This window comes from Anolis carolinensis, chromosome 2 (genome assembly GCF_035594765.1).
Source record: "Anolis carolinensis isolate JA03-04 chromosome 2, rAnoCar3.1.pri, whole genome shotgun sequence".
Classification (NCBI taxonomy): Eukaryota; Metazoa; Chordata; class Lepidosauria; order Squamata; family Dactyloidae; genus Anolis; species Anolis carolinensis.
In genome coordinates this window covers 143,775,203-143,798,868 of record NC_085842.1, presented here as the reverse complement: position 1 = coordinate 143,798,868, position 23,666 = coordinate 143,775,203, and the positions used below count along the sequence as shown (strand labels likewise).

The 23,666-nt window shown below is 41.3% G+C and overlaps 1 protein-coding gene across 4 annotated transcripts in view; it reads right to left on the bottom strand.

The window, feature by feature from the left end:
• pik3r5 (phosphoinositide-3-kinase regulatory subunit 5) overlaps positions 1 to 23,666 on the bottom strand; it is a 70,985-nt gene that overhangs the window by 4,797 nt on the left and 42,522 nt on the right. For 2 of the 4 annotated variants that reach the window (XM_003217076.4, XM_016991287.2), the window contains exons 3-18: positions 21,146 to 21,246; positions 17,770 to 17,838; positions 16,802 to 16,940; positions 10,682 to 10,751; positions 9,955 to 10,129; positions 9,479 to 9,635; positions 9,286 to 9,369; positions 8,131 to 8,800; positions 7,496 to 7,646; positions 6,112 to 6,237; positions 5,359 to 5,487; positions 4,802 to 4,895; positions 3,899 to 3,975; positions 3,558 to 3,651; positions 435 to 517; positions 157 to 266 (exon numbers count right to left, since the gene is read on the bottom strand). In XM_003217076.4, coding sequence (XP_003217124.1) covers positions 157 to 266; positions 435 to 517; positions 3,558 to 3,651; positions 3,899 to 3,975; positions 4,802 to 4,895; positions 5,359 to 5,487; positions 6,112 to 6,237; positions 7,496 to 7,646; positions 8,131 to 8,800; positions 9,286 to 9,369; positions 9,479 to 9,635; positions 9,955 to 10,129; positions 10,682 to 10,751; positions 16,802 to 16,940; positions 17,770 to 17,838; positions 21,146 to 21,246 — 2,329 coding nt within the window. The remainder of the gene's footprint in view (positions 1 to 156; positions 267 to 434; positions 518 to 3,557; positions 3,652 to 3,898; positions 3,976 to 4,801; positions 4,896 to 5,358; positions 5,488 to 6,111; positions 6,238 to 7,495; positions 7,647 to 8,130; positions 8,801 to 9,285; positions 9,370 to 9,478; positions 9,636 to 9,954; positions 10,130 to 10,681; positions 10,752 to 16,801; positions 16,941 to 17,769; positions 17,839 to 21,145; positions 21,247 to 23,666) is intronic. The other 2 variants (XM_062970713.1, XM_062970714.1) reach the window with 1 other exon arrangement.

Below are 23,666 nucleotides of genomic sequence, written 5' to 3'. Positions count from 1 at the left end.
CTCTGATTCAAAGGTCTTGGAATGATAAAAGTACCCAGTTCCACTGGATCAACCATACTCCAGGATGGGACCAGGAGTTCTCGAATTCCCACTTTACTACCAGCCTTATACAGCAAATGGTCTGATTTCAAAGAAACGTGGCCCCATTTTCCTTACCTGACCACACTTTGCATAATCTTCCGCTCATCCTGATCCAGACACACAGCAAAAGAACAGTTGACCCCAATGATCTGGATCTTGTCCACTTTAATCTGAGACACACTAATCTGTTGAAAAAGAAGCATTGCTCCATCAAACTACTTGGTGGACATGGAAAAGTGGGGTGATTAATTGATAGCAAAACATTCTAGCCTCACCCACCAATGAAATGAAATTAGGGCAAAAGCATTAACAAAATGACAGGGGGGTAGTGATGGAGCCAAAGACCAGACTACCTGATTGAAACTCTTCTTAGACTTGGAGCTTTGTCTCTTGATGACCTCTGTTGCAGTGAGAGTCAAACATTCTGTTTTGGGGCCTGAAATGAAAGGGTGGAGAATAAGAGTGACGGTTGCATGTGGAACACCTAGAGGAGCACTTAATCTGAAAATGGCTTCCTGACCCCATAATATAATTTATAAGCAAACAACACAGCCTATGATTATAGCCACCAGATCCATTTTCTAAAGTATCAAGAGAAAATGCATGGCAGTCATGTCCCATGGTGAAAGTTTTTGCATGCACCGTCTTGATACCCTTGCATTTCCATGGTTTCACACATGCCCTGTTTCCATACATCTTTTTTCCTTACTTTGCTCAACTACTGTGGCAACTTCTTATCACTGCACACATAACATGTTAGGTACCTTATGTCAAGAGTCAGACGCCAGTTAACATACAAAACAGAGTTTATTCCGAAGATAAGCCAGAAAATAACATAAACACAGGAAATATCCTTGAAACACTTCACTTTTCAGTGTTTCGAGAGTAGATTGGACAATAATAACTCAAAAACGAGCCACGCTAATTTCCCATGCTGGCATTCAATAAAAAACTAAATAACGCTTCAATTCAGCTTTGGAAAACAAATAGAGTTAATTGCTGGAAAATAAACAAACTAGAAAAGCAATAAAGCTGCTTCCACAGTGCAGATAAGCTGAAAGCCTCAAAGGGATGATGAATAGCCGTCGTCAGAAGAATCCAAGGTCAGGTCAGGAGGCAGCAGAAATTCCGAAAGACAAACCAATAGTCAGAAGCCGGGAGTAGCCGTCAGTCAGAGGGTGTAGACAGAAGCCAGGTCAAATTCAATCCAAAGTCCGAAGAGGGTGCAGTCATCCAAAACAGGTCCACGATAAGACACAGCGAGAGCCAAGCTAGGTGATATCAGCAGATTCAAATCATAGTCCAAGTCCAGTCTTCATGGAAACACAGAGATCCCAATGGTGCCTCAGCAACACCTTGCCACACGCAAAGTGCAGTGGCCAAACATTCCCATTTTATTCCCCTTCCTCCTGGGTGACCAAACACTCACACCCAAACACCAGGTGTCCCAAATCTACTCAGAGTCTGAACTCCACACAGCTAGAGCTCGTGGATCTGGAGTACCTAGCAATTCGTCGGAGTCCCAATCATCCTGCCCACACTTAGCCCCATGAACACTTAAAGAACCATCCTCCCTTCTCCAAGCATCCCAATTGGGATCAGCTCCTGCAGAAACCCCAGGTTCAGAAGTATCCATAGGCCCCAAATCCCCAGACATCTCCGGTGGCTGTGCCCATTCAGTGCCCGCTTCCCCAGCCACCACCTGTTCCTCAGCATCCATCTCCCCATCTGAATCTTCCTTAGAAGATCCCCCATATAGCTCTCTAAGTCGCTTCCTGCGCAACTCCTCCAGTGAACCATCATCACGAGGGTTTTTTCTTCCTCTTCGAATTCCATCACCATTAACTATAATCCCCGAAGGCGCAGTCACAACACCTTAACTCAAAATACTTTCCCTGACAGGGTTTGGATAACAATTTAGGGATATTCAATCTTCCCAACAGTAAGTTCCTCTAAGGATCTTGGCAAATGCATTGAGTCTGGGATGGCAGCAACTTCATTTCTCATCCCTTCAGATCTCTGTGGGCCTGTATACATTCTTTTCCTTGAAATCTGATCTAGCAAAACCTCTGATCTGTGAAAAAATATACTTGGGTCCCCCAAGTATGGACCTATAGGGTTGGGGGACATGATTATCCACTGGTGGCTTAAAGGGGGGGGGTAGTGGAAGATTTCAAAGGGGGCATGGAAGCCACACCACAATGCTTAGCAGACTGCACATAATCTATGTACTTCAAGACTCCCAGTCCAATTCAAAATCTTGTATGGCTGCCATTGCACATTTGTGAATACAATATGGCTGCTAGCTATGAATGTTCAGTGGTGACATGAAAGTGCAGCAGAGTAGGATGGGGAGAAATAAACAATGATGTCATGAAAAATTCTGCTGCCACTTTGGGAAAGCATAGGGAAAAATAATGTCCCACCCTGGACATTCCACAGATATAGAAACCCCACTTGCCTAGTTTCCAACAGACCTCACGACCTCTGAGGATGCCTGCCATAGATGTGGGCAAAATATCAGGAGAGAATGCTTCTGGAACATGGCCATAAAACCCAGAAAACTCACAGCAACCCAAAGCAAAGGTCCCGAGTAGAACTTTCTGTGGTAAACGGATTGGGCTCCTTTATTCCAAATGGTTACCCAGTTATTGGTTCCCCACCTACCCCATTTTTCAATTTTACATCTCACATGATTCACAGCCGCACTTTCAACATGCACACTTCTCTGCCTATCAGTCTTCAAACATTGCACAAAACATCTATGCCATGCTGTAAAAACCAACCTGCCATAGAAGAAAATGCAAGTACAACAATATAAAAATTTAGAAGGAGTCCATAAATTATTCCAGTTAGAGAACCCTATTTAGTGAAAATGGGCAATTAAAAGTGCTTCAGATTGCAAGTAAATTGCTTTATAGCAGGTTAAAAATATAATTTCCTTAGAGACCTGGAGCACAGCCAACTCTGAGCTCAGCAGGATCAACCAGCAGGGTGCTCATGAAGCACCACTCACAACTTTTGGGGGAAAGGTGGATATTTTGTGACACCCAGTGGCCAAACATATTGCTGCATGAGTCTGAGTGCACTGTCTGAATGTTTAAAGTTTAAACAAACAAGAGAGAGGGAAGCATTTCATGTGCACCAGAAGTGGGAGGACTTTAGCCCTCTAAATGTTGGATTACAGTGGTTTGAGTCCCATAACCTCAAACTACTGGCTGTAATGATTTAGAAAGATGAGAACTGAAATTCAATCAAATCTGAGGGATCATTTATTACTAACGAAAGGACCAAATGTTCCACCCTTTTCTCCTAACATGGGCCCTAAAGTATCTTAAAGTATATGATTAAAATGAAATACATGGTGTGTGTGTGTGTATACACACATACTCATGAAATAGACAACCACACTAAAAGCTTAAAGCAGTTTAAAATACATATAAAATACAAGAACAGGGTACATCTACTATACACACCAAGCTCTTCTTGTCTCTTACAGGCCTTCCTGAGGTTAACAGATGTACAGACTTTCTCAGTGTTATTCCATCGACTCCTTCCACTGACTGACCTCTGCAAGAATCAGAGATTTGAAATTCAGTCTGACAAAAATATCTAAAATAGAATAAAACTGCTAGTCACAGATCCAATTCTAACACAAAAGTCATTTCGAAGAGATGAGAGCTTGATCCCATGGCATCTTCTCCCTCTCCCTTTACTCTGCCCAAATTGCAAGGTGACTCTTGCATTGCAAAGCAACTAAGATCTTGTACTCCTCTGCTGGACGCTTACTACAACAGTTAAATTTTCACAGAATTACCTTGCTGTAAGCAATCTGTAGTGTTAGTGGAATTGCTTCTCTGTCTCCATCTATACCCAGGCGTTTGCAACCTGGACCTGTACAAAAAAGAGAAGAAAGATGTCCTTTATTTGCAAGTTTCTATATCTCAAATCCTTCTACTATACAGAACTGAAATATGTTCTGAGATGTTAGCATTCCATAGGGTAAATGTGAAGACAGAAAGATAACATTAAGAAGATTCTTAGCAAGTTCTTCAACAGCAGAGCACTCATCAGTTTTACATCTGTACAAATATGCATATCAAAAACTTGAATGCTGGATCTGTTATGAGTATTTCCCATGTGGGCACACACATACATACACCTTGTGCCAGCAATGCATGTATTAGGTAGTCTGCGTGTCCTGAATTCATTGCCCTTCTTTGCCACATTGCTATTAGTCTTACTGCCCAGCAGGAAGAGACAGTAAAAAGTTGTCTGTATCATCTTAAGTTACTAGGTTTCTTCTCAGATACACTGCGCAGAGGAGAAGCAAGGTCTGAACCTTTTCCCCAGATTAATCTTTGACAGCTTCAAAAATAAAGAAGGAAAAGGAGATGGACAGCAAGACAATCAAATGGGTGGGCAGATAAGTCTAGGACACGCATGAGGCCTCTAGTAGAACAATAGGACCAATGTTTGAGCTGCAGGTGTGCTCTTCTCATTCTGTATTTGATGTCCATCTTCACTGTGAACTTTGCAAGTACCATATCCTTCCTATGTGCTGTCTACGCTATCCATTGTTCATTTCCTGTGTATGAGAACTTTGGAATCTCTCCAGCTTTCTTCTCTTATCTCCAGGAAATGGGTATTCCCATAGTCACAAAAATGAGTGCAAATGAACACAGAAATCAATATTTCCGGATGGTGGCCACCAGCCTACCTGAAGCTTTGATGGCACGTGTGGTTGCGGAATGGCCCAGCTCTAAGGAATGGATGAAGATCTCAGTTCTTGTCTCTCCCCCAGTGAAGGTGAGCTGGACAATACAGGAAAATAAGAGAATCCAAGATATGCAAAAATTCTGCATTACCAGCCTCCTTTTTGGCTTTGTGTTCTTTTTTAAAAAACAAAGCTATTTAGCAACTAGTACATCATGCTGTTTCCCTTATATAATATTTGTAGAGGCATAATGTCCGATTTTTTTTCAACACACACTCACACCCCAAGCTTTTGCCCAGGTTTGTCCACATCCATCAGCTCCATTTTTGAATTAGGTTGATCTAAAATCAAACCCAAATCAATTCAAGGCTAGGATTTGCAAAGGCCAAAGTTTTGGTTAATGAGTAAAAAATTCTGTTATAGATGTGGTTGCTTGTGCAGCACTTTGGTCACCAAACAGCTACTTATCCAGTCAAGCTGGTGTCTCATCTCACTGAAACTCAATTTGCAGTGGTTTGCTAATCCCCAAATGCAAAAACAACAAACTTAGTCAAACTCACTTGTGTTTGATAGACTTGCAGTAGCACCGGGTGGGTAGCAAAACGACAGTAATAAAGGATCATGTCAGCAAGGATGGGAAGCTGCTCTGATGTTTCCTCTAAAGGTTCACCTTCAGGCTTGATTGATTGCTATGGAAAGAGCAAAAAAAAAGAAGAAGAAAAAAGAACAAATGCCTCATCCATAGATGCTTCCAGTACAGGGGAGACAACCAATGGTGCCCAGATGCAGACCTGGTGATGCAACTGTTTCCAGCCAGCAGCTGGCACAGAAATTCATTCTTTCCCTACCTTGAAAAAACATCTTAAAAGGGCAATAGAAGCATACATGGACATCATGAACTCTTTAATAAAATATTGCTTCCAGTACAGGTAAAGCAGTCAAAGATGGTCCTCAGATTATATAGCATGACCAATCAATGTGAAACAAGACAAAGTCTTGAATTCTATTGGCAGTTCCAACTACAATAGTCCCATTTAATGAGTTTTTGAATGGTTAATTAATGCAAAGGTAAATCCCATCAATTAAATTGTATTTGAGACTATAAACAGAATTCAGTCTGAAGATCTTACATTCCAATATGTAGTATATTTGAGGCAGAAGTGTGCCCCAAAATGTATTTTTTCTCAGTTTCACCTTTAAAATGGCAACTGGAAGTGAAATTACATTCCCACTTTGGACAGGAAAAGGAAGGAAAATTAGGCATTTGAGGGTAGCTAGAGAAAATCTTTAGAGAATACAGTATAGAACTTTACCTGGCACAGAACATGTATGGGAAGATTCATGAGCCCAAGAACGTTTCGTTCGTACCATGGATCCTGCATACCTAAGTACAGGGAGATATCATTTGTGCTGCTCTCCATCCCTGCCAAATTAAGAACCTAAAATCAAAGAAACACACACTATTAGATGTGCGGTTTCATTCAATGCAGAACCGCCAGTTTACACACATGAACCATTATAAATTGTATATTCCCAGGCATCCAGTGCCTTTTGCATACTAGCAATGAATAAAATTTTTCCATGGACACCATGATAATAGTCATGATACACCTCAGAATGCAGCTGTAAAAATTACTGAAAACAGAACTGTAATGGAGGGTTGCTTACTAAGAAGGTACAGCATATTTTGCCAGTGAAGCGACCACATGTGAAAGCACTTTATGCTTTTTAGACTTCACTGCCTTCACAAGCCAATAAAATTTACTACTCTCTCCTTTCATCCCAAATCTTTAGGTGCAAGGAACCAGCCATGGTTTGGAGAAGTGGTCAGAAATGGCTTCTCCTGTCCAGTTCTATCCCATCCTTTTGCTTTTGTTCTACAGCCAGAGAAGGCCACAACAGGCACTGTGTCCATCTAAGAGTAGCAACAACACAAGGCGCAACATCTGTTGACACTGAACCTCAGAGGAACTACCCCAACTACATACATTCATATACCCACTTCACCTCCCATAACTGTTTAAATGTTTTAAATTCAGAATGCCATATGAGCCTTCTACAGGGAATAATTTTAAACAGTTTTGTTGGCATCCCCTCCAAAGTGTGGCATGGGATTTTTTTAAAACAGAAAGTAAACAAGAACTTTAGTTTCCTTTTAAAAAGTATTTTATAGACAGAAAACTGTCACGACAACATGGCAAAATTCCTTTATGCCTCCTATATGGTGCAGGGAATATTTTATAATTGTTTTATAGTCGTGCTATTGATATTGATTGTCTTATCGGGCTAGGCCCCATGTAAGCCACCCCGAGTCCCTTCGGGGAGATGGGGCGGGGTATAAAAATAAAGTTATTATTATTATTATTATTATTATTATTATTATTATTATTATTATTATTATTGTTGTTGTTGTTTGCTCAAATAAAACTTTGGGGCTCTCAAAAAGAGCCATGGGGGTTTCAATGGCTTTCACACTTTCCCCACATCATCTAAATATTCAGCTATCTCTTTTCTTCACTAGATGGTAAAATGGTCTTTTTCTACTGTTGAGAATAGCCCAAGAACATCCTAGAGTTTCTCCTAGATAACACTGCAAGCAAGAGAGCAAAGGAACAAGCCCAGCTGGAGAACCTGGAACACAACATAAAGAAAAATGTGTCTCTCAACATCCTTTCTGGCCTAGCCCTAAATGCATACCGTGGCTCCAGGGGTGCGGGAATGTGAGTTTCCTGGAGAAGGAGGAGGGTGGGTCAGTACAGATGAGGTAGGGCCACTCCTCTTCACAGGAACATAGTAAAAATGCATCTTGAAGTATCGAGTCAGCCTGGGACAGCTGCTTTCTTGAGATCTGCAATGGAGGCACAAGAGGGGATGCATGAAGAAAAGTCAGCTGTAGCCCTACAACAAGCATGCTGCTATAGATGACTAAGGGGGTCAGCTCTTCCATGAGATGGAAGCAAGCAGCAGAGCAGTGCCTTCCTCTGAGGAATCCCATGACAGAGACAGCCAGACCCAAAAGCCTAGCTCTGAGGTCCTTTGTCAGTCTTCCAAAATTAGATTTGAGGCCTCTCCTCAGAGCTAGATATTCTCCAAAGATGGAATAGAAGTATTGATTATATAATTCGGCTGGGCAAAATACAATGTACAGTCCCCATTTCTGTCAACATATTGGCATGAATAGATAATGCAATTAAAAAAGAAGCAAGCAATGATATGACCAGAGAGAGAAGGTGGACTCCCTGGTCCAAAGAGAAGCAGAAGGCTGTTGAGGAAACCAGCTAATTTCCCAGTATGGCAGTACAGAGCAGGGAAAGGGGACATCTTAGACTCACTTAAGATGGCTGTAAGCCCGTGCCACTTTCCCTGAGATGCGGTCAGAACCAAACACAACCACACGCAGAGTGGAGACCTTTGTGTTCTCATCACAGCTCAAGAATGGCCTGCGTTGCACACAGGTATTTTGAGGCACATGGTTTTGGAAAAGCGTGGCACTCAGTACATGTTGGGGGAGAGACTGTGCCCTTCGGGAACGTGCTGGAATACGGTCCTTGGCCACAGGATTGCAGAGGCTCTCTGCCCGGCGCAATGGCAGAGAGAGTGAGGTCACCTCAGAGATGTCCCTCAGCTCCTTGCCCAGGATCAATTGGCTCTTGCTCTTGAACAGCTTGTATAACTTGTTGCTCAGCCGATGCCGATGTCTGGAGGACATCTTCTCCTCCTTCGGATCCAAACGGCCTGCCAGCTCAGGAGAGCTCTCATCACTGTCCTCCATGTAGCCACTGTCCACACAGTCCTTCAGGCTAGATACAAAAGACTTCAAGGACTTTTTAGAAACCAAGGAGAGTGCAGAGTCCTTTGAGACAATAGACACCCGTGAGTTACATGGACCATCTTCAGATAACAAAGAATCTCTTTCTGAAAAACAATTGTCCGCCTCCTCATCTTCTAAGAGCACGGGTTTTGGATAGTACCCTTCTTTGTCTAGCACCTCATTTAAGATGTCTGCAAAAAGAAGGGAAAATTAGAAATTAGAGATGAAACAGAAACTCCTGCATGGTGTAAAGACGACCTCCCCACCCTGGTGCTCTCTAGAGATGTTGGGTTAAAAATAACACCATCCTTCAAACAAGATGTTCAATGGGAGTTGTGGTTCAACATACCAGAAGAATGCTGAGCTTGAGAAACAATGTTTTAAGGCACCATCCTATTTGAGATTATTTCTGAATGTTCTGCCAAACATCATATGTCCAGCCTTGAGTTTGAAGAAAGGCCTAAAGGTCCTGCAGGCATCATCAAGCCAATTAGATAGAGCTTAGATAAGTAATATTTTTGAACCACAAAATCTAAACTAGTATCATCACTGCCTGGGGAATTCTGGGAGTAACAACCTTAAAAATATAAACATCAAGCTGCTATTACTTGTTCAGTTCTGTGTAAAATTCCACAATAAAGCCATTAAATATATAGCATATCTGTTTTAAACGTACCAAAATTATCTGTATCCCATCTGTAGGTGTAACAGCGAGCAACAGGGATGGGGATCAGGCGCAGCTTACTTGGCAGGGCTTCATCTGGGTAGACAAATAACCAAGTTAAGAGGCAGAGGCTGGCTATGTCTGGATGAAGAAGATATCCACCTTGCCACAATGCCCAGGCATGAAATTGCCTTCAGTTTCTCACCTGTGATTATGGGAAGCTCAGCTGCCTTTGCAATTTCCCATAAGGCAGATTCCAGTTGTTCCCTGGCTATGGAAGGGTCATCGCTACTCACAGCTGCTATTTCCTGGGCTTCAGAGGTGCTGGCAAATAACTCCATGAGCTCTTCCACAGTCTTCAACTATGCATACATTGAGAGAAAGATCAGTAAAAGATAGGTAAATAGCATTTATTTCTATTCTGTATGGTTATATTCTGCACAATACATTAAAATACATGGGAAGGGGCATCCATAACATACCAGCATGATTACTGGGGGATTCTGAGAAGTGTAGTTCAAAAAAAGCCAAAAACAAATGCTTCTTCAAACTCTTAACAAGTACAGTATTTCACTTCATTTGACATCAAACCAGCAATGGTTTTAAACATTTCTATGTAACAAAGAAATCACAAAGCGGTGTATGTTAGACTAATGTCTTGAACTGCAAGATTTTCTCTACCTTCAGTATTTGATGCAGTTTTCCCAAGTCACATTTAGTTCCAAAGTTTGCTTGGTAGATATGCTCCAGGAGTGTCACCAGTAACGTTTGCTGGGAAAGCTCAGTGGTGCTCATTTTTTCTGCAACCGATAGGAATTCCCCATCGACTTCTGAAGGGTTCAACAGCAGGACTGTTCTGGGGAGATTAGACAAGACACCAAAGCATCAATAGCCTAACTCCAAAACAGGGAGGTTTGAACTACTTTATATCTGAAAGGGTATTGTGAGGCCACTGAACAGTTTCATGGGCTACTGTCAAAACAAGATGAGTGGAATGCAGTTTGCTCCAAAAATCTATGTGATGATTAATTCATATCAAAGCACCAGCAGATGGCACCATGCTTCCATTTAATTGTATGAACCATAATTGTATGAGAAAGGGTCCAGGTTTCTAAAAATTCCAGTGTAATAAATGGTGACAATTTTCTGGGTTAGGAGGCTGCAAGAAAGAGTCATAATTGCTTTAGTATTAATAGTAATTCTTCATCATTTAGTACACTTCTGGCTGATATTTCTTGAGCAAGGTCTTGGTAGTTCAATTATGCCAGATCCTTTTCAGAATCCTGCAGTTAAATCAAAGAATTTTAAGAGTTGGAAGGACCACAAGGGCCATGTAGTCCAACCCCCAGCCATGCAGGAATAAGCACACAGTAATTGACAGTAAACACATATTTTAGATGCTACTCACATGATAGAAGTCTCATGGGTCTTTGCAGGCAGTCCCTGCTCTGCCCTAACTAGTCTTTGAAATGAAATCCCTGAAAAGAAAGAAAAACATGTCCAACATCACAAATACAGCCTTTGCTAAACTTGGTGTACTTTATAGAGATTTTGAACATTCATTGCCATGATCCTTCACTACTGGCTATGCTAAATAAGGCTGATCCAAAATAAATGAGGTAGTCCAAAATATTGACAAGACAGTATGCTAGAGAAAGTCTGCAGCAGACAACTGAGAGGGTTTGGCTAGAATATCACTTCCCTGCAGGTTATTTGGGTTAGAATTTAACTCTAAACAAATTTTGATAATAATGAAACAAGGGAAGTTTCATTATCTTTAAAAAATCTTCTCTAATCTTCAAAACGTGAGTAACCCATCCCCTTTGCCTCATTTGTGTGAAGTTTAGCATGCCTGGAGGACACCATAAGAAGGAAGCTGTCTGCAGTTTGAGTTTTACTAAGAACTGACAGATTTACCTTACTGAAATGTTTGGTCAAAGGAATGTTTAGGTAAAGGACCATATGTGAAAATCCATAAATAATAAATAGTCTTATGGCTGTATTTTCTTATTATTTATCTGTTCATTTAATGGAGAAAGTGTATACATATTTCTGAAACTTCTGCCAGTGATTTAATTAATGATATATATTAAAGTTTATTGACTTAATATCTATAGTTAAGGAATTTGTGTTGTAAAATATTTTTACAACACAAACAGCATTTCTGTTTTTATTATTTTTATTATTATTTTATTTTGTGTCAAAAGCATTGCATAAATTAAGTTTAAAACTGATAAAATAAAGGAAACCCTAAATAGTTTTAGACCAGAGGCAGGCAACAGCAACTACATTGTCTGTAGCTTTAAATAGTTAACTAGCTAAAGCTAGTGTGCCAACTGCGACCATACCTCGAGAAGTCTGACTTGACCATGGTGGTCCATGCTCTGGTTACCTCAAGGATGGATTACTGTAATGCGCTCTACGTGGGGCTGCCCTTGAAGATGGTCCAGAAACTGCAGTTGGTACAACGGTTGGCAGCTAGGTTACTAACTGGAGCTGCTTACAGGGAGCGGTCAACCCCCCCTGTTCAAGCAGCTCCACTGGCTGCCGATAATATTCCGGGCCCAATTCAAGGTGCAGGTTATTACCTATAAAGCTCTAAACGGTTCAGGACCTGCCTATCTTCGTGACCGTGTCGTCCCCTATGAACCCACCCGATCGCTGAGATCCTCCGGGGAGGCCCTCCTCTCACTTCCACCCTCCTCACAACTGCGTTTGGTAGGGATGAGAGAGAGGGCCTTCTCGGCCGTGGCTCCCCGATTCTGGAACTCCTTCCCCAGGGAGATTAGGTTGGCTCCCTCTCTACCTTCCTTCAGGAAGCAACTGAAGACTTGGATGTTTCGGCAGGCCTTCGGAGACAGTCATTAATTAATCAGCCCCAGTGGGTTTTTAATAATTTATCCTGTTTTTATTACGGTCTTACCATTTATGTTTTAAATGAAATTTTTATCTTGTATTGTTGTTTATATTGATATATTGTATTATTGTTTTATCTTTTTATATTGTGATTGTATTGTGTTGCTTATATTTTGTTCTTATGTTGTTTGGGCCACTGCCCCATGTAAGCCACCCCAAGTCCCCGTGGGGAGATGGTGGCGGGATATAAATAAAGTTTTTATTATTATTATTATTATTATTATTATTATTATTATTATTATTGACACAACGACGTTGTATGACACAGCAAACAAGATAGATATGCTGGATTTCGTTTCACAAAATCACAAGTCGAACACTTCCCAAGTGTCTAGGACTGTGTGATGTATTTTCGGATGATGCGTGCAGATCCCAGTAAGGTGGCCTTTTGCAGTTGGCAGATCGTAATTTTGTCAATGTCTATTGTTTCCAAGTGCCGGCTGAGATCTTTTGGCACGGCACCCAGTGTGCCCATCACCACCGGGACCACCTGCACTGGTTTCTGCCAGAGTCTTTGAAGTTCAATCTTGAGGTCCTGATAGCGGCTGAGTTTTTCCTGTTGTTTTTCTTCAATGCGACTGTCACCTGGGATGGCAACATCAATGATCCAAACCTTGTTCTTTTCCACAACTGTGATGTCTGGTGTGTTGTGTTCCAGAACTTTGTCAGTCTGGATTCGGAAGTCCCACAGTATCTTTGCGTGTTCATTTTCCACAACCTTTGCAGGTTTGTGATCCCACCAGTTCTTAACTGCAGGGAGGTGATACTTGAGGCATAGGTTCCAATGAATCATTTGGGCCACATAGTTGTGCCTCTGTTTGTAGTCTGTCTGTGCAATTTTCTTACAGCAGCTGAGGATATGATCAATGGTTTCATCGGTTTCCTTGCACAGTCTGCACTTTGGGTCATCAGCTGATTTTTCGATCTTGGCCTTGATTGCATTTGTTCTGATGGCTTGCTCCTGGGCTGCAAGGATCAGGCCTTCTGTCTCCTTCTTCAGGGTCCCATTCGTGAGCCAGAGCCAGGTCTTCTCTTTATCAGCTTTTCCTTCAATTTTGTCAAGGAACTTTCCATGCAGTGTTTTGTTGTGCCAGCTGGCAGCTCTAGTTTGTAGTGCGGTTTTCTTGTACTGGTTTTTTGTCTGCTGTGCTTTGAGGAGTTTCTGATTTTTGACTTCAATCAAAGCAGGTTCTTCACTTTGCTTGACATATTCTGCCAGGGCATGTTCTTCTTCTTTGACTGCTTGCTTTACTTGTAAGAGTCCTCTGCCCCCTGATCTTCTAGGCAGATACAGCCGGTCAACATCACTGCGAGGGTGCAGTGAATGATGAATGGTCATGAGTTTTCTTGTTTTTCTGTCCAAATTGTCCAGTTCCGCCTGTGTCCAATTTATAATGCCAGCAGTATATCTTATGACAGGTATGGCCCAGGTGTTTATGGCCTTGATGGTGTTGCCTCCATTGAGTTTGCTTTTGAGAATTTTTCTGACCCTTTGTGTGTATTCTTTACTGACCACAATCTTCACATGTTCATGCTTGATGTTGTCCAGCTGTAATATGCCCAGATATTTATAGGCCTCTGGCTGGTGACACTTTATTGTTTGGCCATTGGGCATCTTGATGCCCTCACTTTCAATTATTTTTCCCTTCTTCAATGCCACTGTCGAACATTTGTCCAAACCAAACTCAATGTTGATATCAGTGCTAAAAATTCGGACAGTGTTGGTCAGAGATTGGATTTCAGTTTCCGTTTTCCCATATAGCTTCAGGTCATCCATGTACATCAAATGTGAAATTTTGTGAGAATTCTTAGATGTTTGGTAGCCGAGATTTGTTTTTTGTAAGATTGTTGACAGAGGGATCATGGCAATAATGAAAAGCAGAGGGGACAATGAGTCTCCCTGGAAAATTCCTCTCCTGATGTTGACAAGTCCATAACTTTCATTTCCAACAAACAGTTCAGTTTTCCAGTGCTCCATCATGTTTTCAATGAAGGTGCCAACGTTTTTACTAATCCCGATGGCGTCCAGGCACTTGATGATCCAGCTGTGTGGGAGTGAGTCAAAGGCCTTTTTGTAGTCAATCCACGTCATGTGAAGATTAGCTTTTCGGCTCTTACAGTTCTCCAGAATCATTTTGTCAATCAATAACTGGTCTTTTGTGCCCCTGCTTTTCCGTTTGTTGCCTTTCTGTTCATCTGGCAAGATGTTATTATTATTATTATTATTATTATTATTATTATTATTATTATTATTATTATTCCTCTGTGCATGAGGCATTGTGGGCAAGCATACAGATGCTGAGTTGCACAGTCGCACAAGGTGGAGGATTCCTCCAGGTAGTGCCACCTTGCCAGGTTGTCTTTTGATCTGCCCACTCAATTTCTGAGTCTGTTCAGAGACTTCCAAGTTGTCCATTCTTGGTTTGCCCCTGGAGGAAGACCCTTGTGGGAGGCCATCCAGTTGGAATAGCCTGATTTTGCCCACAGGGATATTCTTGCTTTTGCTGGAGGAACATTTAGAGCAGTGGTGGTTTTCACGAACCTTTTCCTTGATTTAAGTCTACTGGGAGAAGGCTGGTCGCCATACATTAGGTGGCTTTTACAGTGTTCAACCTTATTTATCTCGCAATTGGCAGCAACTTCCCATCGCATATGGGGGGGGGGGGGCAATGCCAGCTAGCTTCTAGAGTCTATCAACAGGCAGAGCCGGCCCTAGGTAATTTTCAAGTGTAGGCGAACAGAATTTTGGTTCCCCCCCCCCCCCCTGAAACCAATCACTGAAAAATAAAAGCATTGGATAAGCGAAAATGTTGAATAATAAGGAGGGATTAAGGAAAAGCCTATTAAACATCAAATTACGTTAAGATTTTACAAATTAAGCACCAAAACATCATGTTTTACAACAATTCAACAGAAAAAGAAGTTTAATATATGGTAATGTTATGTAGGAATTACTATATTTGTGAATTTAGCACCAAACATTGAACAGGGATATAGGGCAGTGTGGACTTAGATAACCCAGATAGCCCCCAAGAAAAACTCTTGGACCGCCTCTGTCAACAGGTGTAGGTTTAAGACATTCTGTGATTATTCTACATGTCTCATTCAGTGCTATATTCATCTGCTTTGCGTGGGCAGATTTATGCCATACATACTCAGCTGTTGAGTAAGAGGAGGCCAGGGCTAATATTCTTATTAATTTTGGGTCTGCACCCCATGCGCTATGAGTAAGTTTCCACAGGATGTTATTGCGTGCTGCTTTTTTGTGCTTGGTGTTTCCTAAATGTTAGTGCTTGATCTAAGGTGATGCCAAGATATTTAGGGTGGGAACAGTGTTCAAGCTCTTTGACTTCCCAGGTAACCTTCAGTTTACTGTTGGCTTCAGAATTACGGAGATGGAAAGCACATACTTGTATCTTGGCTTAAGGTGGTTATTTTTGTAGTAGCTTTACTTTATGCTTTACAACATTGCATTTCTGTTTATTTTTATATAGCCGCCAAATAATGCCATCTATTTGTGTTGGGCTTTTAAAATAATAAATAATAAATGTATTAAAAATAATAAATTCACTCAACCTACAAGCTCATTCTTCTTTTCCCTGCAGATTGAAAGTAAAACCTGACAACCGAAATTAATTGCATTCATAGATTTCTCCAAAGAGAGTAGGGAATTATATCTGCTGCTGCCCTTATTGGTGGGGGGAAGCTATTCTGGGCTCTGTGGTGCTTTAAGAAAGTCTCTTTGTTTAATTGGGGAAAATGCTTAATGAGGAACAACAGAGGGCAGGAACTAGCCTAATGAAGAAGTTTCTACTTGCATAAAACATAAGAACTGTTCTGAGAGGGAATATTCAGTGGTAGCCAAGCCTATGCTCATTAAGCCACAGCTGCTGCCCTTTCACTCAACTACAAACATGCACAGGTCCCAGTGTGCTGTATGGAAATTTTCTGACACAGTTACCCATTCGAAGTCCAAAGTCACCTGAATAAATCCTCTGTTGTTACTGACGTGTCACTTGTGACCTCAAGTTAGTTTGGAGGAAGAGAGCAAGAGAGAGGAATTGCATCCATTTTGCCAGTTAAATGACTTTACACAAGAGATGTTCTAATCTAATATGGAAACTATGAGCTTATAAAAAAGCTGTAGAGCTTTGGTGTACTTAATAGCTTGCAAAGGAGAGTGCAATCTTTTAGGTCTTTAGCTGAAATTTCACTCCAACCATCCACTGACTAGATGATGCTAAACAAGATATTCTTTCCTTGGATTTCATTGTTGCAACAAGACTGTAGAAACTCTAGCACTCTAGATGCTTTGGATTTCAACTCCCATAAGGCTCCACTAGCATGGTCAATGAGAAGAGATTGTGGAGTGGAAATTCAAGGTCTCTAAAAGGCTGGGGCCTCTTCACCTCTGCCTTAAAATCACATTGACTTCATTTATTTGCACTCATTCAAACTGAGTAAACACAGAGCACAAGCTTTCATGACAATAACCTTTAAAGGTATATGATCAGTAGAGCTCTCGGCAATTTGGTCATCAGCATCAGCATCCCTCCTCCTGCAACACCAAATGGCTAAAGGAACCCTTCAAGGCAAACAAGTGAACTCCTACCTGGGGCTTTGAGTTCATTGTTGATGAAAGTCAGTAGCTCCTGGCAGATATCACAGTATGGCACAGGCCAGGTGAGGAAATCACGGTATATCCTCAACGCCCTCGGAAGCAGGTCAGAATCTGAAGGAAAATGGGGAATCTAGAAAGAATACAACAAAGGCATAAAAGCTACACTAAATAAGAGGCAAAGAATGTTTTGTATGTGCTCTTCTAAACAATCCCCCATCTGTGGGGTCTGGCCTGGAATCCCTTCACTTACTTATTACACTGGCCAATACATTTTGGTGCCTCAAATGTTAGACCTGTTTCTGGGTATATTTGACCTTCTGATTTCAAAAATGACACCAGTTTTTCCCCTAGTTTTAGAGATACAGAATATATGCCATCTAGCAATCACCATTTGCTCATCCTTGGAAAATCATGATAACCATATCTAAGAAACTCAAGTTGATACAGTCTATTCAATGCAATTTTCTGAATCAGTGTCCCAAATAACTCCAGGAACAGGCCTAAAACCAAGACACCAAGATTTTTTTTTGTTGGAATGTTATTAAATATGACACCCAGATTCAGATTCAAGAAAAGCAAGACCTCAATTGTTGTAGGACTACACAACAGTTACTGCGTGCATTTGCCACTCACCCCCACATCCCCACTGAAGCACTTGTCTAAGAGTAACAGGTGACATATCACTGCACATAGTGGGGTTTTTTTTTTGCCGCAACTCATTGACTGTGACTAAAAGGAGACAAAGCAGTCCTAAAATGACATCAAACTAGGTTTTATTTTGTGCAGTGTCTACATTTAAGCCATCAGGACTCAAGATTCACATAGATGAATTTTGTTTAAGATTAGATTGATTCAAAATTTACATATATTAAATTTGCATTTAACATTGAGTTCAACAAAACAAGGCCCATGCCTGAATGTTGAAGGCAAGGACTGTGGGATTGGAACCCCAAACTTACAGACAGGACAGCTGCACCAAATAGCAGGGCCAGTGGAGCAAAGAGATCGTAGTCACATTTATCGTGAACCTGCAATAAGTAAACCAAAAAAAAGCAACCATAATTCATATGGAATAGAATTGAGGTTTGTCATGCTGTTCTGGAGAAGCCTGCAAACAGCTACATTTCTCTGAAAGCGTCATACAGGAGTGCAGATGTAAGTTGGGTAGCAAAACTTTCAATGCTTCTAAGTATCACTTTACAGTGCTGTTAGTTCTAGTGAGAAGTCACTCCAACATTGTGATTCTTGAGTCCAATCATAACAGCTAGCATTGTTTGTTACTGGATTCTCCTGATCACCTTCACTGGATACTGCCGTATAGAGAAAGCTTTTCACTGTATATTGCAGCCAAATTGGAGAATGGACACATAGCAGCAGCTTGCATTAAGATATCACGACCCAAGTTCTAGAGCAGTGATTGTGAATCTTTTGTATCACCTGTAATTTTTGTACATTAGGTCCCAAGAACTCTAGCCAGAGTGGCTAATGGCAAGGAGATCTCTTGATGACAGTCCAAAGAAAAGGCTCACAGACACCCTTGTCCTACAACTATATTAGCTTATTTTTTTCTAGTTACTTAAAGGAGCCCCCAGTGGCTCAGCGGATTAACTGCTGAGCTGAACTTGCTGACCAAAAGATCAGTGGTTCGAATCCGGGAAGTGGGGTGAGCTCCCACTGTTAACCCCAGCTTCTGCCAACCCAGCAGTTTGAAAACATGCAAATGTCAGTAGATCAATAGGTACCGCTCTGGCGGGAAGGTAATGGTGCTCCAAGCAGTCATGCCAGCCACATGACCTTGGAGATGTCTACGGACAATGCCGGCTCTTCAGCTTAGAAATGGAGATGAGCACCAACCCCCAGAGTTGGACACAACTAGACTTAATGTCAGGGGAAAACCTTTACCTTACTAAAGCAGATATAGCTTTTTCTTTTGAATTCTAATAATATGCAAAGCAGGTTCAATTCAAAGTCAAAGCAATAGTAAAATAAATAATGCCATTGCATGCCATGTTGTAACACAATCAATAAAATATCAAAGCAGACAATAGAACAAAACTATTACAAATCTCTCAAAGTCTGGGCAAAAGTCAGCTGGCTTCCAACTGAGCACCTAAAACTCAATAAAATGACCAGGCAAATTTCTTGGAAGCAAAGTTCCAAAACTAAGGGATCATTACAGAGGCTACCTCTGGTCTAGTACCAATGGTGGAGGCATCTGGAAAAGTGCTTCTTCAAATGATCTTTAAAAAAGAAGTTCAAATGGGGATATAACAGGATTTTCACACTCCCAAACATAATCCAAACAGGTCTTCATAGGGCAACAGTCAGTAGAGGAAAGTCAGTCAGTAGGTCAGTCAGCAGAGAAATTAACTATTGAAGAAATGTAGTGCAAAACCGATCATGATTACAGTTGTTACCATTGGTATTGTTTCAAGTTATTTTGTGTATAAATAACAGTGGTGATTATACAGACGAGGAGGTTCAAAGTTCTATCTGGAGAAAGAAAAACATTAGTTCTTTGAGTAAGTGGGTGTCAGTATCCTGGCTTGAACATTACAGTACTTCCAAAGTAAAGTAACTTCTCCTGGTTTTAATAATCCTGTGACACAGCAGTAGGTGCACAGTATTTTCTTCTTGCAGTCACTCAGTTGTTGCTTCTCCAGATCTGTGCACTCTGGGCCAATACACTATTTTTAGAACAGAAAAAGGAAGTCATACCATATACCGGAATTTTAAAAAGAAAGGGAGGGGTACTACCTAATGCCTTTGCAGGAAGACCTGCTACATTAATCCTGCTGCAGCAACCTTGCTGTGACCCTGTTTTACACATAGACTGGCAAGACAAAGCTGAGATCCTCCTGCCTGGCTTTTCCACTCTTCCCACCACCTCACAATAGCTGAGAAACAATGCTGGTGCTCAATCTGCGACATAAGTCCTAACACAAGGGCATGAAACAATCACTCTGCAGTGGGGAAGTGCTGTTCAAGGAAGGAAGAAGGAAATCTCTACTTGACTCTTACATCGCTGACCCAGGTGCTCAGGCACACTCTTTGTTCTCTCAGCCAACAGTATTGACCTTCAACCCAACACAAAGCTAGTGCCAGACAAATAGATGAAATGTTCAACTACAGGTTGAATATTCCCTATTTGAAATGTTTGACACCAGAAGCAATTTGGACTTCATATTTTTTCAGATTTTGGAATACCCAAATGTACGTATGTATACACATAATAAGATGCCTTGGAGATGGGACTCAAGTCTAAACATGTTTCATATATATCTTATACATTATTTGTAATAATTTTGTGTATGAAACAAAGTTTGTATACACTGAAACATCAGAAAGCGAAGATATCACTGTCCTAGGCATCCATGTGGACAACTTTAGCATTTGGAGTATTTCAGATTTTGGCATTCCCAAAAATATATGCTCCATCCTATTTTGCTCCTGAAGCCTGTTCTCATAGCTAAATGCCTCATTCTAACAACATGGCTGACTCCACATATGGTTTGGCTTATAGCAAGCATATGCACCAACTGGAAACTCAAAAGAGTAGACCATACGTTCTTTTATATGGGCACATATGGAAGGCAATAAAGTGCCCTCAGCATCAGCTTCTTTCTCTTTATCTCTCTCTCCCTCATGGTGTAATAAGTTCCAATTGACTTGCAAAACAATAGCTTCCTCCAAGGTACATGGTGCCTTTCAGAAAACAAACTCTTCTGACATGACTTTATCCAGTCCCTTGCATTAAAGACTATGACTGTCTGAAGGCTAGAATGCTCAAATTAAAAATAAATTAAGAGCAATACCCTTGCAAAATGAAGACCAAAGACATATGGAGTCCCCAATTCTGCTTTCTCTGCAGCCAATGGCTTCAGGAAGCTTGTTAGCAAGGCATGAGTGCAGTAATTAATTAATTAATGGCTTTTATATGTCACCTCTCAGCTCCCCAGGCTGACAACATCCTTTTGCTCATTTTGCTGAGGAATTGATATAGAGGGGCATGCTGCCACCAATATTGGTATGTGTGATGAGTGGTTATGCATTTAGGTAACTCCCATTGTTTAATTACGTACAGCTTGACGTAAGACTTCCTTCTATCTATCTGGTATCTCTCACTATTCAGCTTCACTGGAAGACTTTTAGTTCCAAAAAAAGTAGCTGAAATCTATATCTGACATCCATGAGACCTTGGCAGAGGTCTGTCCCTTGTAATCAACATGTATCTCTCTTTATCATGGATAAGCAACACTTTCACTTCCAGAAGAGCTATGAGCTCAAACAGACCAAGCAGATGAAGAACTTTCCCATCTCCATTCCCTGAATTACCTCTTGGGTTTTCTGGAGGATTTTCTCCAAGAGGATGAGATAGTTCCCTGCATCCCGACTGACCAGCTCCTGAAGACTCCAGCAATTCAGGCAAAGTCCAGCTGCCAACAAAAGAAGAGTCACTCATCAAAGTAGAACAAACTGAAATGCAGCCATGCTCTTCCTTGCAGATGTGCAAGTGCTCACAGCTAGGTGCTACTAGGGTCCAGAGACAGTATGTGCAAGTACACTGTCTGACAGAAAATGAGGGCACAGGGCTAGAGCAAAATACTCAGATCCAGAAAATTCAGGATTATGACCCCACTAATCCATGAAATTACTGGTGCATATTTCTGTGGCTATGTGTATCTCTCTGTGTCTTTGTGTATGTCTGACTGTGTGAGAGAATAACTGAGGAAACTGTTCTGTCACGCGCTGGGCCTGTCACTGATTGTTTTTTGTATAGGATGTACACTTTATGCCCAGGGTGCCTAAAGAAAGGTTGTTGAGGAATTTTCCTGAAGAAGGATGGCCTATTGAGTCTTTAATGAAATAACAAAGTCTTTATTGATGAACAAATAATAAATCTTCAAGGAGTCAAATAATACTTCAAGGTTTCCTTAATAAACTGTTGGCCCTATGAGTCTTGTCCCCAAGGGACAGGTAATTGGCTTTGAATAACTGTGAAAACCCTCTTATAACCTCTCCCAGGCTGTCTATCAATATGGGCTTAGCTGATGTGGGACCCACTGCTGACTCCAAATGCATCTGGGTATCGAGTGGACCTACCAGCCAAGGCTTGCAGATGTTTCAGCTGGGGTTTCGTGGATCTGTGATGCTGTTCTCTCTTTGAGTCTTTAGAAACTTAGGGTTGTTTCCCTCAGGAGCTGTGAGGCTGAGAGGCTGTAAGCTCTCAGCCAGAGCTTTCCCCTGGAATTTCTGTTTCCTCAGATGTTCTATATCCCTGGATGTTCTATATCCCCGGATGTTCTATATCCCTGGATGTTCTATATCCCCGTATGTTCTTGAGATATGAAGCTTTTCTACGGGATGAGCTGGTCTACGTCCTATAGCTTAGCTTCCTTAAGAAAGACAGCCTTAAAAATGGCTCCTTCCCTCCCAGAGCCCTGAACAAGGGGCGGAATCAAATTTAATGATGATTGACAGGCAGCCTGTCCTATGATTGCAAACATTTGCAGCAAGAAAATAAAGTTGAAGGATCTGGTACAGCCGTACCAGCACAGATACCAACCACCTTTGAAACACTGCAGCTTGAACAACTTATCATATTAAAAAGTATACCAGATGCAGACTCTGTAATCTCAGCAAGGATGCAGGCAAAACAACAGCTGGACTGCTTACATCCTTTATAAACCACAAGTCTCTAAACATGATTAGAAAACTGGAGTAACCAGCAACCAAATATTTTAATGAAGGAGACAGGTTTATCTCATATATGAGCAACAGAGAAAATTGAGACCTTTTGGGATTGACTTGATACAATAACACCACCCCTCCAAAAGACAGGATGCCATAAGACAAGCAGCTAACAAGTACTCCTGTGCTCAGGAATCAAATTTGGATGACTTTTCCAACAAGTTGTGAGCTTAAAATATTATAGTAAACATAGCCCAAAGCATTAAAACAGAAAGAAGTCTTTGATTCATCTTCTTAACAACCCCAATGTTTACTTCCCTCCTTGTCTTCCTGATTTTATAGCAGCTGTAGTAGAGATGTGCCTTGCTTTGCATTTAGATAGATATGCAAAGCTAGTTCTACAAAAAGGGATTAGAACCAAAAGGTTAGGTAGTTATACCAATACCAAATATTCAAACCAAAAGAAAAAAAATGAACTGGTAACAGGGTAACTCTGATTCAAATCCGACTCCTTTACCTATGAACTGACTTTTGGATGAGTCACTATCTCTCAGTGTGATCTCCCTATGCAAGTATATAGCAAGGACAAAAGAGAGCAAATGAAGAAGGATCACATACATAGCCTTATGCTACCTGGGGTATGGGTGGGGGGATGTAAATGAGGAAGAAGAGGAGGCATTGGCTACTAGTAATCCAGTAGGATCTAGCTGGATGATGGTGGACAACCATGTGCGGCATAGGGCAGAACAGTGAACCTTGTACAAACTCACTGTGCCAGTTATATATTTTTTTTCCTTAAGGTACTTCCCCCTTTCTACCTCCAGTTTACCACAATGATGCTAGATCAGCCTCGGAGGAAGCTGTCAGCAAAAGGCAGTCTTGTCAACATGCTGTCCCTACAACACCACATCTATGGTTGTGGGGTGGAGCTGGCAGCATCTGTGATGCTTAGGGAGATATTTCTTCTTAAAACATTCGCTACATTTTCTTCTGAGGACTGTTTCTCCAGTGAGTCCTCCCCACTTTCCTTTCCTGTTTGCAACATGCTTGGCACTTGTGATTAGTATTTCCTCTGTCAATTCTCTTCAAAATAAAGTCAGTTTATGGCTTATAATAAGCAATCACAGAAAACCCACTATTATGGCTCCACTGGTGTGGCACACAT